The sequence below is a fragment of the Canis aureus genome, chromosome 12 (assembly GCF_053574225.1).
Source record: "Canis aureus isolate CA01 chromosome 12, VMU_Caureus_v.1.0, whole genome shotgun sequence".
NCBI classification, from domain to species: Eukaryota; Metazoa; Chordata; class Mammalia; order Carnivora; family Canidae; genus Canis; species Canis aureus.
The window spans coordinates 9,932,175-9,951,824 of NC_135622.1; the positions used below are offsets into that span (position 1 = coordinate 9,932,175).

A 19,650-nucleotide genomic window follows, 5' to 3' on the forward strand; every position below is an offset into this window, starting at 1 on the left:
TCTTGGGATCCCTGGGTGGTGCAGCGGTTTAGCGCCTGCCTTTGGCCCAGGGCGTGATCCTGGAGACCGGGATCGAATCCCACGTCAGGCTCCCGGTGCATGGAGCCTGCTTCTCCCTCTGCCTAGGTCTCTGCCTCTCTCTCTCTGTGTGTGACTATCATAAATAAGTAAAAAAAAAAAAATTTAAAAAAAAAAACCTGTTTTAAAATACTATTAGATTCTTCAAATAAGCAAGTAGTTGAAGGTATGGAACAGATCAAAGTTCTACATTAAGATTCCACAAAACAAAGCACCACAACATTATTGGGCGTAGAAGATATTAGAAATATTTGCAAGCTGTCAAAGAAAAATGTTAAGATGTCTTGCAAGGTTCCTTAAATGAGGCAAAACCTCCTAGTAGAACTTTTAATTAGATATTCTCAAACATCAATTTACCTTTTCCTTGTATACCTACTTTGACACAAAAGTCTCAATAAAAAATGTGACAACTTAAGGTTAAAATTTTAATAATTTTCTTTTAATAATCTCATTAATTCAAAAGCGTATGTAAACTGTTCTCTCCATATTACCATTTACATGTTAGTAAAATCAAGTTAACATTACAGAGTGAACAGTAGTGCTGCTTGTGTTTACCATGAAGACAAAGGGACTAGGTTCTTATCTAATATTATCATGGATCTAATTATCACATATTTTTGTATTACATCTTTTCTACATATAAAAATTAATAGTCAAAATGGTAAAATGACTTACAAACATGAACATCTTCTAAGTAGAAAGCATTCTTATTTCACTTCCAAAAGTAAATTTCCAAAATATATTTTCTAATTTTTCACCTACTTTGTGCTATTACTAACAGATAACATATATAGTAACCAGTTATAGCCCACAGGTCCCTCAAACACGACACCCTAATATCACTGAAAAAAATTCCTTATATACTATGCTTAGCTTATTCACAAATACACAAACTCTTTAATAACAAATCACAGCCCTACATTACCTATTTTCAGAAACATATTTTGATAGCAGCAACGGCTAATTGTAAAACACGTATTACTTCTTGGCATGCAACACAGGCAAACTAATACAAAATCCAGAAATTATCGAAGTAAAAAAAATAAGTCTCTTTTCCAGTCCTATTCCTCAACCACACAGTTCCTTCTACAATGCAAACAGCTATCAGTTTCTTAAATATCTAGTAAACAGTTTGTGCTGAATCAGTTCCACAATGTGCATGATTTCTAGCCTTATTAAATCAAATCCTCATTTTCAGTCCCTCTTAGAAACAGAAATTCTGTTACAGTCTACACACGCACACACATGCAGAGTTTTGTCTCTGTCTCTCTCAAATATGGAATAGCAGGCACTCTATTGTGAACTTGCTTCTTTTCTTTTACTGCACCTTGGAGATCTTTCCAAATCGGTCCCCAAAGGATGTGGTAACATCCTTCTATTTAGTGGCTGCAGAAATTTCCCTTGAATGGATATACTGTCATTTATTTAGTCAGTCCTCTATGTGATAGATGTATGTTTCCAAACAATGTGACTATGTAAGATAAATTCCAAAACAGGAACTGAAGTATCAGTGGGTATATGCATTTGTAATTTTGACCGTTAATGCCAATTTGTCTTCCACACATTTTACTAATTTAGATTCCTACCAGAATGCACGAGTAGCCATTTCCCTGTGTTCCTGTTAACACAAAAGTTCTCAAAAGTTCAAGTGCTGCCAATCTTATACAGTCCCCAATTTACAACAGTCCTACTTAACGATCAATACCTTGTAATTTTTCACCTTTACAGTAGTGTGAAAATGATATGCATTCAGTAGAAACCAATAAAAAAAAAAAAGAAACCAACTATAAATTTGTATCACTTCCTAGGCTAGGAATGTGTGGTGGATATTCCCTCATGACACTAGGCATAGTCAGTGAACCACAGGTCCCAGTCAGCCAAGGGATCATGAGGGTAAACAACCAATATATTTCTAACCATTCTGTACCATACAGTCATTCTGTCTTTCACTTTCAGTATAGGATTCAATAAATTACAGGAGATATTCAGGACTTCATTATAAAATAGGCTTTGTGTTATGATTTTGTACAACTGTAGGCTAATATAAGTGTTCTGAACACATTTAAGGTAGGTTAGGCTAAACTATGACACTTAGTAGACTAAAAGTATTAAGTGAATTTTCAATTTACAGTATTTTCAACTTTTGATGGATTTATCAGGATGTAACTATCATTAGTCAAGGAAGATGTGTCGTTGAAAAAGGAGACTCCATTGTCATTTTTATTTTCATTTCTTTTATCTAAATGTGGTAGATACTCAACATTCATTCAAATCTCCTTTCAAGCACACCTTCAAACACTGCAGAGGATGGAAAACTACGTAACACTTCCCAGAGTCCACACCACCTACAGTTCAACATATGGCATAGGCATTGCCAAGCACATCTAAATATGCAGTATTTGGAAGAAGCAAGCGATCTGAGGCAGTGGCCTTGCAAGCACAGTGGTGAAGGTATCTGATTCTTCTATGGTGGCTCTAACAGAAGTTCTAGTGACTGGTCCTCATATTTACAGAGACCATGTGGTGCAATAAAGGCAATCGATCAGTACATGGTATGGCATGCCTCCTCCACTTGGCTGGCTGCAAGGTTCCAAGCTATGTAACAAAAATGTTTTATGTCATGGCCCTCCCACAGTACCCTGTAATAAACCACTAGGTAAAACAGATTCTACCAAGTTTATTACAATTCTTGATAAATAAGATGAGAGTTACTTAATTATTCACGTTTAAGATTCAGTATTAAGATTTCTACAACATTTCACTTATTTCAAAAAAACTTTTATATGTTCAATGTCCATCATGTAAAATCTCCCAGTTATTTTTTAACAGGAAAAAAAATGGTAGGCAATGGAAATATGCTAAAACTGGTTCTAAGTTTAGAAGAATTAGGACTAGAAGAATTATTCCTAGGTGTGGAAGGATTTGAAGAAATGCAGTTAAACAGAAACAATGTGGCAAAATTACAAAGAGTTTTAAAATACAAGCAATGAAACTTAAAGTAACATAACCCATTAACATGGAAAACCACTGAAGATTCTTGAGGATGGAAATGTTACTAGAATCCATGGGTGCTTTTAATTTTCTTTATTGGATTAAATTACTAATGTAATACTCATGCAGCCTGTTTTCAACTTAGCTGAGGGAGAATGTAGAAGTGAGGAGTTCGGAATGCTCAAATGACTCCCCATCTCATTCAGAGTACAAGTCCTTTAAGAGACTTTAAATCTTTATAAGCAATGAGCCTCTATGACTTCTTGCCTCACTTTCTCCTTCCTTTCCCTTCCAGCAGCCTACTTCAGCTACTTGAGCTCTACTAACTGTTTTTGTTGTTCTCTAAGAATGCCAGTTATGCTTTTGCATCAGTGTCTTTTCATCTGCTATTCCTTTCAACTAAAAGCCCTTATAAAAAGGCTCTCTTTTTCAGTAGAAGCCATTCTCATGGCTCTTTCTGATCTCCTTCAGGTCTCTACACAAATGTAAACCTCGCACATATTCCTTAACCATCTTATTTGAAACTAAAACCTCTTTATTCTCTTCCATGCTCTGTTTATCGCCTTAGTGTTTACCAATGATAGTGCATGTATGTATGTAAACACACATGGGTTCTCACATATCCACCCTGTTCATCACCTGTTAACCTACAGTAGAATGTAAGCCATAGATGGGCAAAACACTTTTATTCACTGTTCTAGTCTCAGTACTTAAAAGAGTGCCTAGCATACAAGAGGTGCTCAACAAGTATTGAATGAAATAATTTAGGAAGTAGAAAAGTACAGAGATTTATAATAAATAAGTAAACTATTTTCTTTCTCTTCCATACCAGCCCCATATCCCTGAAGTATCTGACATTAACATGCAAGGGTTTTACGAACTTAAGATATATTCAGCAGAAATATTGGGATGATGACAATGAGACATATATTAACCCATTTAATTCTCACAACAACCCAATGAGATAAATACTGTTGCTCCTATTTTATAGAGTAGGAAACTGAGGTTTAAAACAAGTAAGTTGGGGATCCCTGGGTGGCGCAGCGGTTTGGCGCCTGCCTTTGGCCCAGGGCGCGATCCTGGAGACCCGGGATCGAATCCCACGTCAGGCTCCGGTGCATGGAGCCTGCTTCTCCCTCTGCCTATGTCTCTGCCTCTCTCTCTATCTCTCTCTCTCTCTATCTGTGACTATCATAAATAAATAAAAATTAAAAAAAAAATTTAAAAAAAATAAAACAAGTTAATTTGCCCAAGGTCATACAACTAGTAAATGGTAAGCCTGAATTTAAACCCATGCAGTCTAGCTCCAGTTTATTCTTATTTGACAATTTGACTAAAGAGAGAGATACCTAGATTACTGACATATTGATATAGACACAAATGTAGACAAAGACATTCCTACACCTTGCATTATTTAATGCAAGTCAATAATTAAATTCCTCAAGGTATTTTACTAATTCATTGCACACCTCTTTGTCCTGCATCTTACATCCTCCCTTTTGAATGATAGTTTGGTTAATATAAAAATCTGAGCTGGCAGTTATTTTATCTTCACAGTCTAAAGATATCACTGCAGTGTCTTCAGGCATCTACTGCTACCAAGACTCTGCTGTCAGCTGTCATCCTTCTATAAGTAATCAGCCCTTTCTCTTTAGTAGCTTTTAATATTTCCTCCTTACTCTTGATATCTTTTCAAATATTGATTCTCTATCATTTATTCCATTAAACTCGTCTAAGACTCCTACTAAACATTCTTTCAAACCTCTATTTCTCATCTCTCTCAACTCTTTTTCTTAATTCCTCTCTTTGACTCTCTATATTACATGCTGGATGAATTATCATCATCATGAACAGAAACATTCTTAAGGGTACACAGGTATTCCTTAGAATCAAGTGAAGGTTACTACAAAATCATAGGTTAACAAAGAGGTAGAAACATATTCACACACCTCTCACTCACAAAATGAGTCTGCAAACAATATTCTCAAACAATATTCAATTTACAAACTAACAAGTTAGCAAACCACATTTTCATGAATATCCAGAGTATTAAATATCTCTGACTACTGGGTCAGAGACCTGAGAACTACATTATTCATGGCAAAGTATCAGCCAAAGATTTCAGTTAATCTACACTGGCTGTATCTGCCCCACTCTCATTCCTACCTAAATCTTGGAGGGATGATCCAAAGAGTCTGTAATGGATTCCTGCCCACATGGTAGATTGTGTTGCAGGTAAAGAACACTGAGCTTGGAGAATTTCTTTTACATACAGTAAGTGAAAGCAAGCCAATTTGATGACCTTAATTCATCCCTGCAAGCATAACCCTAACGACCTGGGTAAAGAGCAGACAAGCCTCGTAACCTTGGTATTCTGGCAGAAGTGTGCAGGGACACTCAAGCGCTATGGTGTTTTATTCCCCTAAACATTCATGCCAGCAGCAGCATGGCCTTCCTGTAGCTTCAGCATGGCCTTCTTGTAGCAGCAGCTGAATCCACTTTCCCCTAATGCTTGCAGTAGCAGCTTCATGACCCTCAACCCTCACTGGAAAGACAGCAGCAGAAGCACCAATCTGCCACCACACTTTCATCACAGGTCTGTATTTCGGCTCTGCTTTGCCCTTCCTCTTATGGTTTCTAACATTTAGTCATTAAAACCTCCTCCTCATATTCCCTCAGCCCTAGTCACTTCCTGTAGAAGCCACCTCCATGACACTTCAGTATATTCTTTTTAATCTAACACTTACCTAGGTGAATTTATGCCTAGTTAACAATCTGTGTATTAAATTCTCTCTGTTCAAATACTAGGCATGGTTTGTCTCTTAACCAGATCCTGATAAATAATTCATATTTTGTTGTTGTTGTTATTATTATATATTTTATAATTTTATATTATTATTATTATTATTATTTATCTTTTCTTACTTTAAAAGTCAGGAAAGTGAAAATTTCAAAAATCATACACAGTTCCTATATTCTGAACCAAATACTATCACTTATTTTGATATGTTTCCATCCTTTTTTCTGTAAGGAGATATAATTGTTAAGTAGATTTTTATTCTATCTTTTCCTGCTACTAACATAATAATACAAGTACCTTTCCAATTTTTACAAAACCATCTGATTTACCTGTATCCATTTCCTCTCTTCTCACTCCTCATCCTATTCCAACATGGCTTCTGCCCCCATCATTGCATTGAAATGGTTCTTGCTAATGATAAGCCACACATCTGAGCATAGATCATTACTAACCAGTTCTTTCTTCCCTTGTGTTCAGTAACCCCACACTCTTCCTACCTCCTCCACTGACTCATTCTCCTCATACCTGACCTTCCATGCTGTGTTCCTGTAGGCTTGATTCCAGGTCCCCCTCTCTTCCTAGCCTAAACTATTTCCCTGAGCAATTTCACATGTGCTTGCTTTCAGTTATCAGCCACACAGTGACTGATTCCCAAATCTGTATTTCTCATCAAGACTTCTCTAATAAGCACCAACTCTGTTACATCTGTTTATTACCTATTTCCACATAAATACAGAAAAATCCCCTCAAACTCAAAATTCTTAAAATGGAGGGGCTGGGCACCTGGGTGGCTCAGTTGGTTAGGCGTCTGCCTTTGGCTCAGCTCATGATCTCAGGATCCTGAGATCAAGCCCCATATCAGGCTCTCTGCTGAGAGCTTCTCCCTCTTCTCTGCTTCTGCTTCTCCCTCTCCCTCTGCTTTACTGACAAATGAATAAATAAAATCTTAAAAAAAAAAACACTTAAAATGAACTGATGATCATCCACTCCCAGTTTAATGCTCTTATAGTGCTCAATTTCTAGTAACTGTCATCAGTACCAAAACTCTGAAACTGGAAACAGGACCAACTCCTCCTTCCGCCTCATTCCCTCTTCCAAAATATCACCCAATCCTTTGGAATTTACCTCCCAAATCCCTTGAAATCCCAATCCATCTCTCATCTCTACAACCCATCTATCTGCATCCAAGCTGCCATTATTTCTTGCTCCAAGTACTGCAATGGCTAACTAGATGAATAGAATACATACACACAAGCAGGCACACACATATTCCATGTGACTGCTTTGGTCTATAAGTTGCTTTTGTCATTGAATATATGAAGCGTATTTTTCCTAGATAAAATATATCAAACTTATGTTCACAGGTGTATGGTAGTCTATAGTAAAAGATGTATTGATTCATTTAAACATTCCCCTTTAGATGAATATTCAGGTCTTTTCAAACACTGGCTATTAAAAACACTACTGCAATAAAATATCCTTCTAAATATCTCTATGTATCCACACTGTTACTTTTAGAAGTGAGTTACTGGGTCAAAGAGAATTTTATATTTTAAATGTTTACCTGCCACCACCAAATTATTTTGTAAAAAGTTTTATCATTTGTATCCCTTCCAACAGCTTATCACACATTTTTTAAAATTTAAACTATACATTTAATTACATTCTATTTAAAGTGAGTGTATTTTATTGTATGTAAATAAATTAACCTTAGAGTTGCTTAAAATAAACAAAATAATTTTTTGAGCCTTGAAGTTCTTTATCAGGCAAAGAATGTGCAAGGGTTAGTCTATTTGAGGCAGAAAATTATGATAGAAGTATATAAACATATAGGAAATAAAACAATGTGGTCTAAATACAGTTTTACATATGCAGAATTTTGAGCTTCTCCTCTGTGGACCCCTCTTATCCTGGATTTTACTCCTATAAAAATTCTAGCTAAATTTCTAGCTTCTGTGTAGCTCCAAACTGTCTTCTGCTTTGAGAAACCAATAATCACAATCATCAACTATGACTGCCGTTGGCTATGCTAGAACTTTAAACATGTAAGATGTGTACAGAGGTGTAGATGAACTCACACATTTAATAGGAAAATGTGGGAGAGTGTATTTAAAAATGTTATCTGAGTCAGTAAAGCTTGTGGAAAGTTCTGCCCAACTACCAGCACATCTACTGAGAGTGAAGAGGTCGAATTTTCATGGAAATAGCAGCAATTTATGGAGCAATATCAGGTTTCTCAAAAATAAAATGAGAATTAGAGCAGTAGGAACAATAATAACTAATATTTAAACCAGGAAATATCTAGGTCAGAAAGACTACTCTATTTGTCTTAGCAAGTATCTCTAAAGTAATTCAGAAACAATCTTACACTACAGGCAACAGAGCATGTTTGTGCTCTAGTAAAGAAAGACTTCGCTGTTATTTTTTTCTTATCTATAAAACATGTATTAAACTCCACATAACCGTTTCTCTATTTCATGACAGATTTCAGATGTGGTTATCTACATAATTTATGTTAATACCCTGCTAAGGAAGGGATATCACTTTGATAACCATTAAAAAAATGAGAAGAGGGATGCCTGGGTGGCTCAGTGGTTTAGTGCCTGCCTTTAGCCCAGGGCATGATCCTGGGGTCCCAGGATCAAGTCCCACATCAGGCTCCCTGCATGGAGTCTGCTCCTCCCTCTGCTTATGTCTCTGCCTCTCTCTCTCTCTCTCTCTCTCTGTGTCTCTCATGAATAAATAAATAAAATCTTAAAAAAAAAATGAGAAGAGACAATCCTGTAACAGAAATGCCATATATGAGAGGCTAACATCAACTAAACATAATAAATCATCAATATTTTTAACTTGTGAATATTTAATATAAATAGCCTTGTTGTGAGAAAATAAAATGATAACGTTTCACATTTATTATATTAATAAATCAACAGGGGAGAGGAACACTTTTTTTCATTTGCCTTCCTCTACCAGAAAACAGAATGCATGTAAAATGTCCTTTATTCTATTTACATACTACCTTAATATAAGAAAGGCAGGGATCCCTGGGTGGCGCAGCGGTTTGGCGCCTGCCTTTGGCCCAGGGCGCGATCCTGGAGACCGGGGATCGAATCCCACATCAGGCTCCCAGTGCATGGAGCCTGCTTCTCCCTCTGCCTATGTCTCTGCCTATCTCTCTCTCTCTCTCTGTGTGACTATCATAAATAAATAAAAATTTAAAAAATTTTTAAAAAAAGGCACTTTGCCAAGTTATAAATCAGAGTTAATTTCCGGGCTTATGTGAGATGTAGGAATTTACTATATGTCCAATATTACAATAATAACATATTCAAATTATTTTTCGACATTTTATTTATTTTTAGCAGATCTGAGATTTATTGTTGGTTACCTAGAAATGGATCACAGTTTTCAATATAAAATGACCAAGAAAAAAAGTAAAAAAGTCAGCAAAATTCCACCATATGAGAAAGTCAGAAAAGTGAAATATGTTCTCATTATACTTCTTACCTGGGTAGACTATATGGTAAGAGGTTAATTTATGATGTCTACCTTTAAATAAGTAAAAGGATTCCCCATCCATTAGAAATACAGAATATTTACCACATCAGAAAAACGCAAAGGAAGAAGAAAGGTAAAATAGTGTCTGTTGATCAGGCACTATGTTAGGCACTTTCACATAACTTAATCCTTACAACTCTCAAGTGAATTCTCTTACATTTTCAAAGATGAAGAAACTTGTTATAGAGGTAAATAGCTTGCCAAATATCATTATGAGGCAGAGCAGGAACCCAAGCTCCAAACTTCAAAGCATATGCGCTTACTTCCACTTCAAAATGTTTATTCTTGAAGTCTGATGGATACAAACAGCAAAAATGGAATACTGGTAACATTATATACTTTTTCCAGCATTTTAATATTTTTGTAAGGCTGTAACAACCAAAATTTCAACATTTTGTTTCAACCTTCAGATAGTGAGGCTAACATGAAACAGCCAAGTTTGACACTTCTCTTTCATAAGCCGTTCATAATTAATTTTAAATCATATGTCTTTTGGTATGAAAACTAATCAAGTTTGTCATCTACATCTCCAAAATTTAGTACTTCCTCTTTATCTATAGAGAGTATTTTCATACATACTTTCATGTATGAAAAAAAAAAAAAAGGCTTTCCTTACTCAAGGACATCTTATAATGTCTAATCTGGAAATAACTCTGAAACTGAAGGCATCAAAATAGTTCATTTCCTTCCTCCTTTCATTATTTAGTATTTCAGCTCAGAAGCTCCTGAAGTCAGGGGTCTGTGCCCAGACGGTATGCCTAGGGTGGGCAGCGCTGTCCAGGAGAGGGCCTTAGACCAACTGGGGGAAAGTGAAGCCAGCCAAGTAAAGGGGAGTAAAATCACAGAGGGGTCAGGGGTCCATGGGAACAGAATGTACTTACTGAACAAGGCAGCTAGTGGATTCATACAGTAGGACTAAGCAAGCAGGTAAGTATGAGGCATAACAGTAGGCAGATTTCACACTAAGAGAAGGAGAAATATGAAGGCAGAAAGCCAGAATATACCTTATGCTGTTGGGCTGAAATTAGAGCTATTAGTGTGAATTCCTGGCTCCCTATATTTAAAGATCAAAACAGAAAAGAGTATAGACATAAAGGTTAGAAGCATGGAGTGACAACAGCCTATGCCTGTAGGCGGAGCGGAGGCAAGGCTAGATTGGAGAGAGACCCTCTCTGAGGAGCAGGCATACACAAAATGCCTGAAGTGGAGGGAAGAGCCAGAACATCAAGAAAAACTTGCCTGCCAGGCGCACTCTAATTACAAGGTAATGTTAGAGAAATTTGAAACTAGTTACCATACACACAACGTGGGTAATCCCTGCAGTAAAAAACCAAAACGTAGTTCAACTCTAGTTAAAATGACTGAACCCCCAACACTAATCTCAGTCTTTACTGTCCTATACATGATATTTGGCATTCAGTCCAAAATTATGAAATACCTAAATATGGAAAAAATCCACTTTCTAGTGACAAAGCAAGTGACAAACCAAGCTTGGTGAGGTTAAAATAACCTGAAAATTTAAAATGACTTTGATTACATGTTAAAAGACCTAATTAGTGGATAAGTGGAAAACATGAAGACAATGAGGAGCTGTAGCAGAGAAACAAATTATAAAAGAAAAATAAATTACTAGAAATATTTTTTTTTTTAGAAATGAAAGTAATAGAGATGCAGAAAGCCTTTAACAGGCTTAAAAGCAGATTCAATGGAGCTGACCAAAAAAGAAAATCAGTGAACTTGAAGATAGGTCTATAAAAATTACCCAAACTGAAACACAAGGAATAAGAAAGCAGTGGGTAGGTTAAAAAAGAATAGTGAATTCAAGAGCTAGGAGATACTTTCAAACAGTCTAATGTATGTGCAGTTAGAATTCCAGAAGCAGAAGAGAGAGAAAAAAATATTTTAAAAGATAACAGGAACTTTTCAAATATAAAGCTACCAAACCGTACACGTAAGCAGCTCAGAGAACCTCAAGCAAGATAAAGAAGTGCTACTTGCCCCCCCCCCAAAGAAAAAAAGTAAAACTACTCAGATTTTTCATATGAAATAAAGTATGAACATATTATCTTAAAGGCAGCCAAAGGAGGGGCAAAGGCACATTACACACAGAGGAAGAAAGAATTAAAGGAGACTTCTCATCACAAACTATATGCAAACTCTCAGCAAATGCAGTAACCTCTTTAAAGTGTTAAAAGGAAATATACGCACAAAGAAATTATCTTTCCAAACTGAAAAAGAAACTTTCAGACCAACAGAAACTAAGAGAATCCACAACCAGGAGACATGCACTGTACAAAAAGTTAAAGGAAGCTCTTCATACAAAAGGAATATATATCAGACAAATCTGAACCAACAGAAAAATGAAGACCAACAAAAATAGCTGAAAGATAAAAAGGCATATTTTTTCTTATTCTGTATAGTTCTAAAAAACAACTGACCACCTAAAGCATAAATATAGCAAAAAGCTCCACAACCACGTGGCTTCAGAAGAGTATCTACCAAACAATTAAAGAAGAAATAGTACCAATTGTACAAAAACTCCAGTAAAAGGGGAAAGAAAAAAGAAGAAGAAAAGAGAGGAGTGCCTGGGTGGTTCAGTGGATTAGGTGTCTGCCTTCAGCTCAGGTCACAATCCCGGAGTATCAGGATCGAGCCCCCTGTCAGGCTCCCCAGTCAGCGGGGAGTCTGCTTCTCCCTCTGGCCCGCCCCCCTCAAGTGCTCCCTCTCACTCTCTCTCAATAAATAAATAAAATATTTTTTAAAAATAAGTAGAAAAGAGGAAACACTTCCAGCTCACATTATAAGGTCAGCATTAAAAAAAAAAATAAGGTCATCATTACTCTTAGGTAAAACACACAAAGATATTAAAACTACATATAGGTCAATATCCTACCCAAATATAAAAATGTAAATATTTCTCAATAATGCACTACCAAATCAATTTTGGCAGTGCATAAAAAGGATTATACATCATGACCAAATAGGTTTCTCCCTGAAATTGCAAGGTTGGTATGACATTCAAAAATCACCTAATTGATCTGCAAATCAACAAATAAAGAAAAAACATCAAATATAATTTATTAAATAGCACAAAAACATCTGACAACATTCAAAATATCCATCCACAATGAATAAAAAATCTTAGCAAACTAGGAATGGAAAGGAATTTCTTCAAGACTATAAAGGGCATCTACAAAAAACCTATGGCTAACAGGGCACCCAGGTGGCTCAGTCAGTTAAATGTCAAGACTCTTGATTTCAGCTCAGGTCATAATCTTGGAGTGGTAAGATCAAGTCCTGCATCAGGCTTGTGCAGGGTGTGGAGCCTGCTTAAGATTCTCTCCTTCTAGGGACACCTGGGTGGCTCAGCTGTTGAGTGTCTGCCTTTGATTCAGGATATGATCCTGGGGTCCTGGGATCGAGTTCCGCATTGGGTTCCCTGCAGGGGAGCCTGCTTCTCCCTCTGCCTATGTCTCTGCTTCGCTGTGTGTGTCTCTCATGAATAAATAAAATCTTTAAAAAAAAAAAAAAAAAAAGATTATCTCCTTCTCCCTTGCCCACCCCCAGTCATGTGCATACATCTACATGTGCTCTTTTTTAAAAAATAACAACCTATGACTCACATTTATACATAATGGTGAAAGACTAAATGTTCTTCCTATAAGACCAGGAAACAGACAAGGATATAAGGCAAGACAAGGTAATAAAAGAACTGCACGAATAAAATTCTTCTCTATACAGAGAAATGAAACTATTCATTTGAATATTCAAATGAAAATATTCCAAAGAATCTATTAAAATCTATATAAAAGCAACTAGGATTAGTGAATTTAGAAAAATCTCAAGAGTACAATGGTCAATATAAAAATCAACTTGTATACTGATGGGGAATTCCCAGCTGGCTTATACTACTTACATCTAGCTAACGCGCGCGCTCTCTCTCTCTCTCTCTCTCTCTCTCTCTCACTGTTCCTCCTAATAGATGTTGAGGGCTTCTCCCTCATTCATTTCCCAGGTTAATGGTTATAACTGGAGCCAGTTGTGGTCAGTCTACCTGAGGATGGAGATTTTAAGGAAAATTCCCAAGCAGCTGCTGAAACTCTGGGGGAAATTCCCTGTCTTCTCTGGCCTGACATGAACGGCCTCATTCCACCTGTTGGTGGAAGAACATGGCGTATGCTCAGCTGTCCAAGTGGATGAGTTTTAAAACTGGGAACCCTTTTTTCTCAGCCTCTGGCTGCACTTTGCCTCTTCTGTCTCCCCTCCCTCTGCTCCTGTTTCTGCACCACTGTAGGTGCTGCCTGCATACACACCACTCATTTCAGATTTCCCCACTAGTGTCGGGCACAGAGATAAAAATTAACAAATGGGGAACACACAAACTTTTAAAAGTGGACCCAGGTGAAACATATTCAGTATTTAAGCTAATTTAACTTTGTTGGTTTAATTATGATAGATATATCTTTGAAGATTATCAGCATTAAATACAAAACTTTTATTCCGTCAAGGTTTGCTAAAGGTCAATTAGCTCACGTTATCTCTCTGTTGCAATCTGTTAGCAAAAAATAACAACTTGATGGTTTATCTTGTCTGTCTCAAAGTTTTTATAGATATTGTTAAGATAGCTTTCAAAGGTTTTGGTAATCTAAACTTTAAGTTTTGCTTGGATGGTAATTAAAATTAAATTCATTGGCATCTAGGTCTTTTCCAAATGGAATAAAATGCTACAGCATTAATTACCAGAAGTAGGTCTGTGCTTTTGACTTCCTATTGCAAAGAAACTAAGGATATTTAGATTTGTTGATAAATGTGCTTTCTGCTAAATAAATTCATAAATTTGTCTTATAAAGAGTTTTGGTATAAGAGTTCACAATTAATTACTACCTAGTTTTCACTGGAGACTAAGGTTTCTGCTAAATGTAATTAAAACTGATGGAGAATAAGGGAAACAACTCTGTATATAGAAATGTTGAAGATACGAAGAAAGATATTAAAAAATGGAAACTTCCCATGCAGTCATTCCCCAACAGTATACTGCACAGTGTGACTGTTCTTAATGCTATTGAACTGTAATGGTAAATGAAAAATTTTGTTATGTACACTTTACAATATTTTTTTAAAATGACAGCACCACGAAGTTATTCAGGGATAAAGAAGATGGCCTAAGCCAGCTGAAAATTTAAGTCTTTATTAAAACTTTCTTTTAAATCAATAGTATCTATATATACTAGCAATAAGCAACTAGAAATTGAAATAAAAATACAGTCCCACTTATAATAGGACCAAAAAGTATAAAATACGTATGAATCTATCAAAATATATAAAAGATCTATATGCTAAAAACTAAAAATTTCAAGGAAGAAAATTAAAGGGCAAATAAATTGGACAGATACAGTTCATGGTTTGAAGATTCCATATTTGTTAACATACCAATTTTCTCTAAACTCATCTATAGGGCAGCCCCGGTGGCTCAGCGGTTTAGCGCCTCCTTTGGCCCACGGTGTGATCCTGGAGACCTGGGATCGAGTCCCACGTCAGGCTCCCTGCGAGGAGCCTGCTTCTCCCTCTGCCTGTGTCTTTGCCTCTCTCTCCGTCTCTCATGAATAAATAAATAAAATCTTAAAAAAAAATAAACTCATCTATAGATTCAAGGTAATCCCAATCAAAATCCCAGTAGAATATTCTGTAGAGATCAGCAAACTGATTCTAAAATTTACACAGAAAACTGGAATAGCCAAGAGAATTTTGAAAAGGAACAAAGTTGGAAGACTCACACAACCTGATTTCAACACTTTCCATAAAGCCATAATAATGAACACAGTGTAGTTCACACAGTGTGACAAAAAGACACAAACAGCAAGAGCACAGAGAGGTGAGACGCTGACTCACGCATGTGGTTAACTGATTTCAACAAAAGTGCCAAGTCAATTGAATAGAGAAAAAAGAGTCTTTTCAATAAATATTGCTATAATTTTTTAATATCCAAAAGGAAAGAAAGCTCAACCTGTACCTCACAGCATAATAGAATTTAACTCAAAATGAATTATAAACTTAAAAGTAAAACCATAATACTTTTAAAAGAAAACATAAGAGAAAATCCTTCTGACCTTGGATTAGGCAAACATTTTTTTACTTTTTTTATTTTAAATATTTTATTTATTTATTCATGAGAGACACACAGAGAGAGGCAGAGACATAGGCAGAGGGAGAAGCAGGCTGCCCACAGGGAGCCTGATGCAGGGCTCGATCCCAAGACCCCGGGATCATGACCTGAGCCGAAGGCAGACGCTCAACCACTGAGCCACCCAGTGCCCCTAGGCAAACAGTTAAGTATAATACCAACAACACAGAAATCCATCTTCACAACACATATAACAAAAGATGAATTTTCTTAAATTTACAAAGAGCTCTTACAATCATTTAGACCATTTAATATAGAATTTCCTGATGAAACAAAATAGAAATGACTTAAAACCTCTTTCTTTAGTATCTTCCTCCCACTCTCCAACTCCATCCTTTAAACCCACCTGAGTAGTAAAAAGGAATTTCCCACACCCACTTCTCCATCACAGCAGGTCTCAAATCTATGTATGTATGTAATCTATGTATATTACATACACCAAGACTTCCAGAAAGAAGAATTCAGGGTTATTGCTGTGTGCTTTTTAAATCTATAGCAAAAAAAAAATCATTTAATTTCCAAAAAGGGAGCTTTTATAATTAATTTTTATAACTAATTAATATTCATTCTTCCTGATTCATTCCTTAATTCTGATCTTATTAACCACCTCCTCCCATCCCCCTGCCCCCATTTCAACCATGTAATTAATTGCAGCGGCAAAATCCTGGAGAAGGACAGTTCCTGCAAAGGAGAAGTGGTGTATACAGAGATAGGATCTGCGATGAATTCACTTTTTACTAAAATTCTCAAAAAAAGGGAAAATCATTATTCCCAAGGTTCTACCTGAAGAATCTAGTTCTCTCAGCAAACTTTTACATGAATTCAACATTAGATAATTAAGAAAAAATAATATGCTGTAAGGGGAAAACTTTCATTTTATTAAAGTCTGTTCAGAGCGCCTTCCCCACAAACAACGACTACCTGAGTGGCTCACCTCTTCTCCTGAAAGGTAATAAGCTGCAAGCAGGCCTCCAATAAATCGAATGTTGACTTCAAACACAGACACCTCTGAGTTCTGTGAAAACATGTTGAAAATATTTACATATACATAAAACTTTATAGTTTTCCATATATTTTCAGTACTTTATACGTTTCTCACAAACACCCTGAGAGAATGTTTTTTCCACTTCCCATACCTTCATTTCTCATGCAACTGCAATCTCATTTCCCATTTATTGTTACTGAAACTCCTCTATTACTGTCACCACAGCTTCCTATTAGCCAAAATCATTTTTATGTATCTTACCTATTATTCCGAAATTATCACAATATTTAATGCTCTTGATTATTCTCTCATGAAAGCCTTCACTTCTTGAATTCTGGAATAGCAGTTTCTCTACTGGGTCCATTTCCTTCTGTTCTAGTTACTATAGCACACTGTCCATTTATATATATATATATATATATATATATATATATATATATATATATATATATTTCTCATGAGTTTTAAATACTTTTCCTCATATACATAAAAACTTAAAGAGGCACCAAAAAATGATAGGATGATGGATTATTCAATTAATAATGTTGAGAAAACTGGATCCTAGGCTAGAAATTAATTTAGATACTCATTTCAGATTATCTCTCTTTCTCTCAAAATGAAATATAAATAGTTTAGAAATAAATGTAGAAAAAAATACAACAAAGTAGGAGAAAATGTGACAACATATAAATTTCCTTGACAAAGTAACTGTATTGGTAATAAATGATGATAGAAAGACTTGAATTTCCCCAAAATGAAAATTTCCTTAAGAAAAACAATTACAAACAAAATTAAAAGCCAAACAAAAACAGAAGAGAATTTGGCACAAGTATAGCATTAATAACCTTACCAGATAAAGTATATATGTTCATATTTAGATACAGATTTAGATATTGCTGAGAAAAATTCTAATACATGGAAAGAAAAGTAGAAGCAGCAGAGAACATGACCAAAGAATCCACAAGATATACACTACAGACTGATATAATGTTCATAACTAAAATGTTTTAATAAAAATGAAAAGGAAATACAGTATCATCCTGAAGTCTTTCTAACACTAATAGGCAGAACACATAATTTGCTAATTTTATATCTCTGATATAAAATCTCCCACAATATAATGGAATTTTTTAATAACATATCTATCATCCCACCCCACCCACGAAAGGAAAATGCTTTATACTACACTTCATATATTCCCACTACATAGTATATTGCAGGGCACATAGCAGACATTCATTAAATACAGAGAGGCAGTGAAAGAGAGGAGGGCAGGCCTCTATTACTCACTGAAACAATAACCTCCTAACCAGTTCCCCTATTTCAGCCTTATGCCTCTCCTTACACTCTATTTATTCAGCACCCTGTAGGTAGAGTGAACCTCTTACACCTTTAAGTCACGTTCAGTAATTTTGTGTGCAAACCCTTACTATGACTTTTGGTTACACTCAGAACAAAATAACTGATAAGACCCAACATATTCAGACTCCCCACTACCTGTCTGACATCATCTCCTACCAATAGGAGTCCTCCTGACTCACTGCATTATTATCAAATGGGTCTACTTACTGTTCTAAAATTACCAAACTCACTCCTGTATGTCAATCTTTACACTTTACCTACAGTTCTGTGAACAGGTTTTTCCAAACTCACAATACAGAATGAAGTAACCCCCCATCACTAATCTCTTTTAACCTGCATCATTTCCTCAATTAATACTTATCATCATCTGATTGCTTATAATTCTTTATTTGTAAAATTGAGAACTTCCCTCACAAAAGAGACAGACGAGAAGAGCTCTAAAGGCAGAGAAGGGAAAGAATGGGACAACAAGCAATATTCAAAGGAGTAACAACTGCGAATCTTCCAAAATTGATAAAAACAAATTCTTAGACTGATGGAATAATATGAGTCCTTTAAAGAATAATACACACGTGTATTTGGTAATTGAATTCTAGAAGGTAGGAAAAAAAAAGATTAAAACAAGGGGAAAACAAGACATATTACCTATGAAAAATTAGACTGATAGCATACTTTCTAATAGTATAACAGAAACAGGAAGACAATGAAACTGTACCTTTCCCAGGTTGAGAAAATAATCAACTTCTCTAATACTATACTCAACTATAACATCCATTATGATAGAGCCTTATATCCATATAGCTTCCATTGGGTCTCTTCTTAGAAATGTTACTGTATAACAGAGTACTTAGCTAGCCACCCCATGTAAAATGGCAACCCCACACTACTTACTTCAATCCTATTTCCTCTCCTAGTTCTTCACAGCACTTATCACCACCTGATATACTATATGTGACTTGAATATTTATTTACTGTTTTTCCTCCCAAAACTAAAGTACAAACTCAAAAAGCAAGAAGACTCTGTTTTGCTGATTACCGTATCCACAGAAACCAGAACAGTGCCTGTCACAGAGGAGGCATTCAATAAATTCATTCATTTATTCCTCCATTCAGTCAGTCATCCATTCATTCCTCAATTTGAAAGTTTCAAATACAAGTTGGAACCAGCTGGATAATAATTATACATAAGAGGGAGATGAGTAAATTAAAGAATTCTAAGACACTTATATTCTTCAGGATGAGGAAAAAGAAACTGATTAATTTTAAACTTCAATTATGTGTACATATAAAATTTCAATAACTGCCCCAAAATGAATGGAAATGACAAGTATAAATGTCAATGAAGTAGAGGGGGAAAAAGAGACATGAAGTAATTTAATGGAGAATAAGGAAAGTAGAAAATAAAAACAATGAAAAATACAATAATAATATAGGATGAAAAACAAAGATGGAAGAGCCAACTCCAAATATATGTTATCACAATAAATGCAAATATTCCAAACTTGATAGTTAAAAGACTCCAAGGCTGGATAAAAATAACAAAATCCAAATACACACTATCTGCAAAATATACAGCTATAACATATGACACAGAAAGGTCAAGGGTAGAGGGATGGTAAATGACTGTGCTGATTATTAAGCTTTTTTCCCCCCTCAGGTTCAAATCTATCCTTCTATAGTCTACTTTGGTATACT

At 35.7% G+C, this 19,650-nt stretch overlaps 1 protein-coding gene and 1 long non-coding RNA gene across 9 annotated transcripts in view; one reads left to right on the forward strand and one right to left on the reverse strand.

Moving 5' to 3' along the window:
* MAN1A2 (mannosidase alpha class 1A member 2) overlaps positions 1-19,650 on the reverse strand; it is a 213,343-nt gene that overhangs the window by 128,229 nt on the left and 65,464 nt on the right. For all 8 annotated transcript variants that reach the window (XR_013348948.1, XR_013348949.1, XM_077842686.1 and 5 more), the window contains one exon: positions 16,543-16,623. Coding sequence is in view for 6 of the 8 variants with exons in the window: in XM_077842686.1 (XP_077698812.1) it covers positions 16,543-16,623 (81 nt within the window). In the remaining 2 variants the exon portion in view is untranslated. The remainder of the gene's footprint in view (positions 1-16,542; positions 16,624-19,650) is intronic.
* The window catches only part of LOC144280545 (uncharacterized), an 84,928-nt gene that overhangs the window by 62,763 nt on the left and 2,515 nt on the right, over positions 1-19,650 (forward strand). The window lies entirely within an intron of this gene.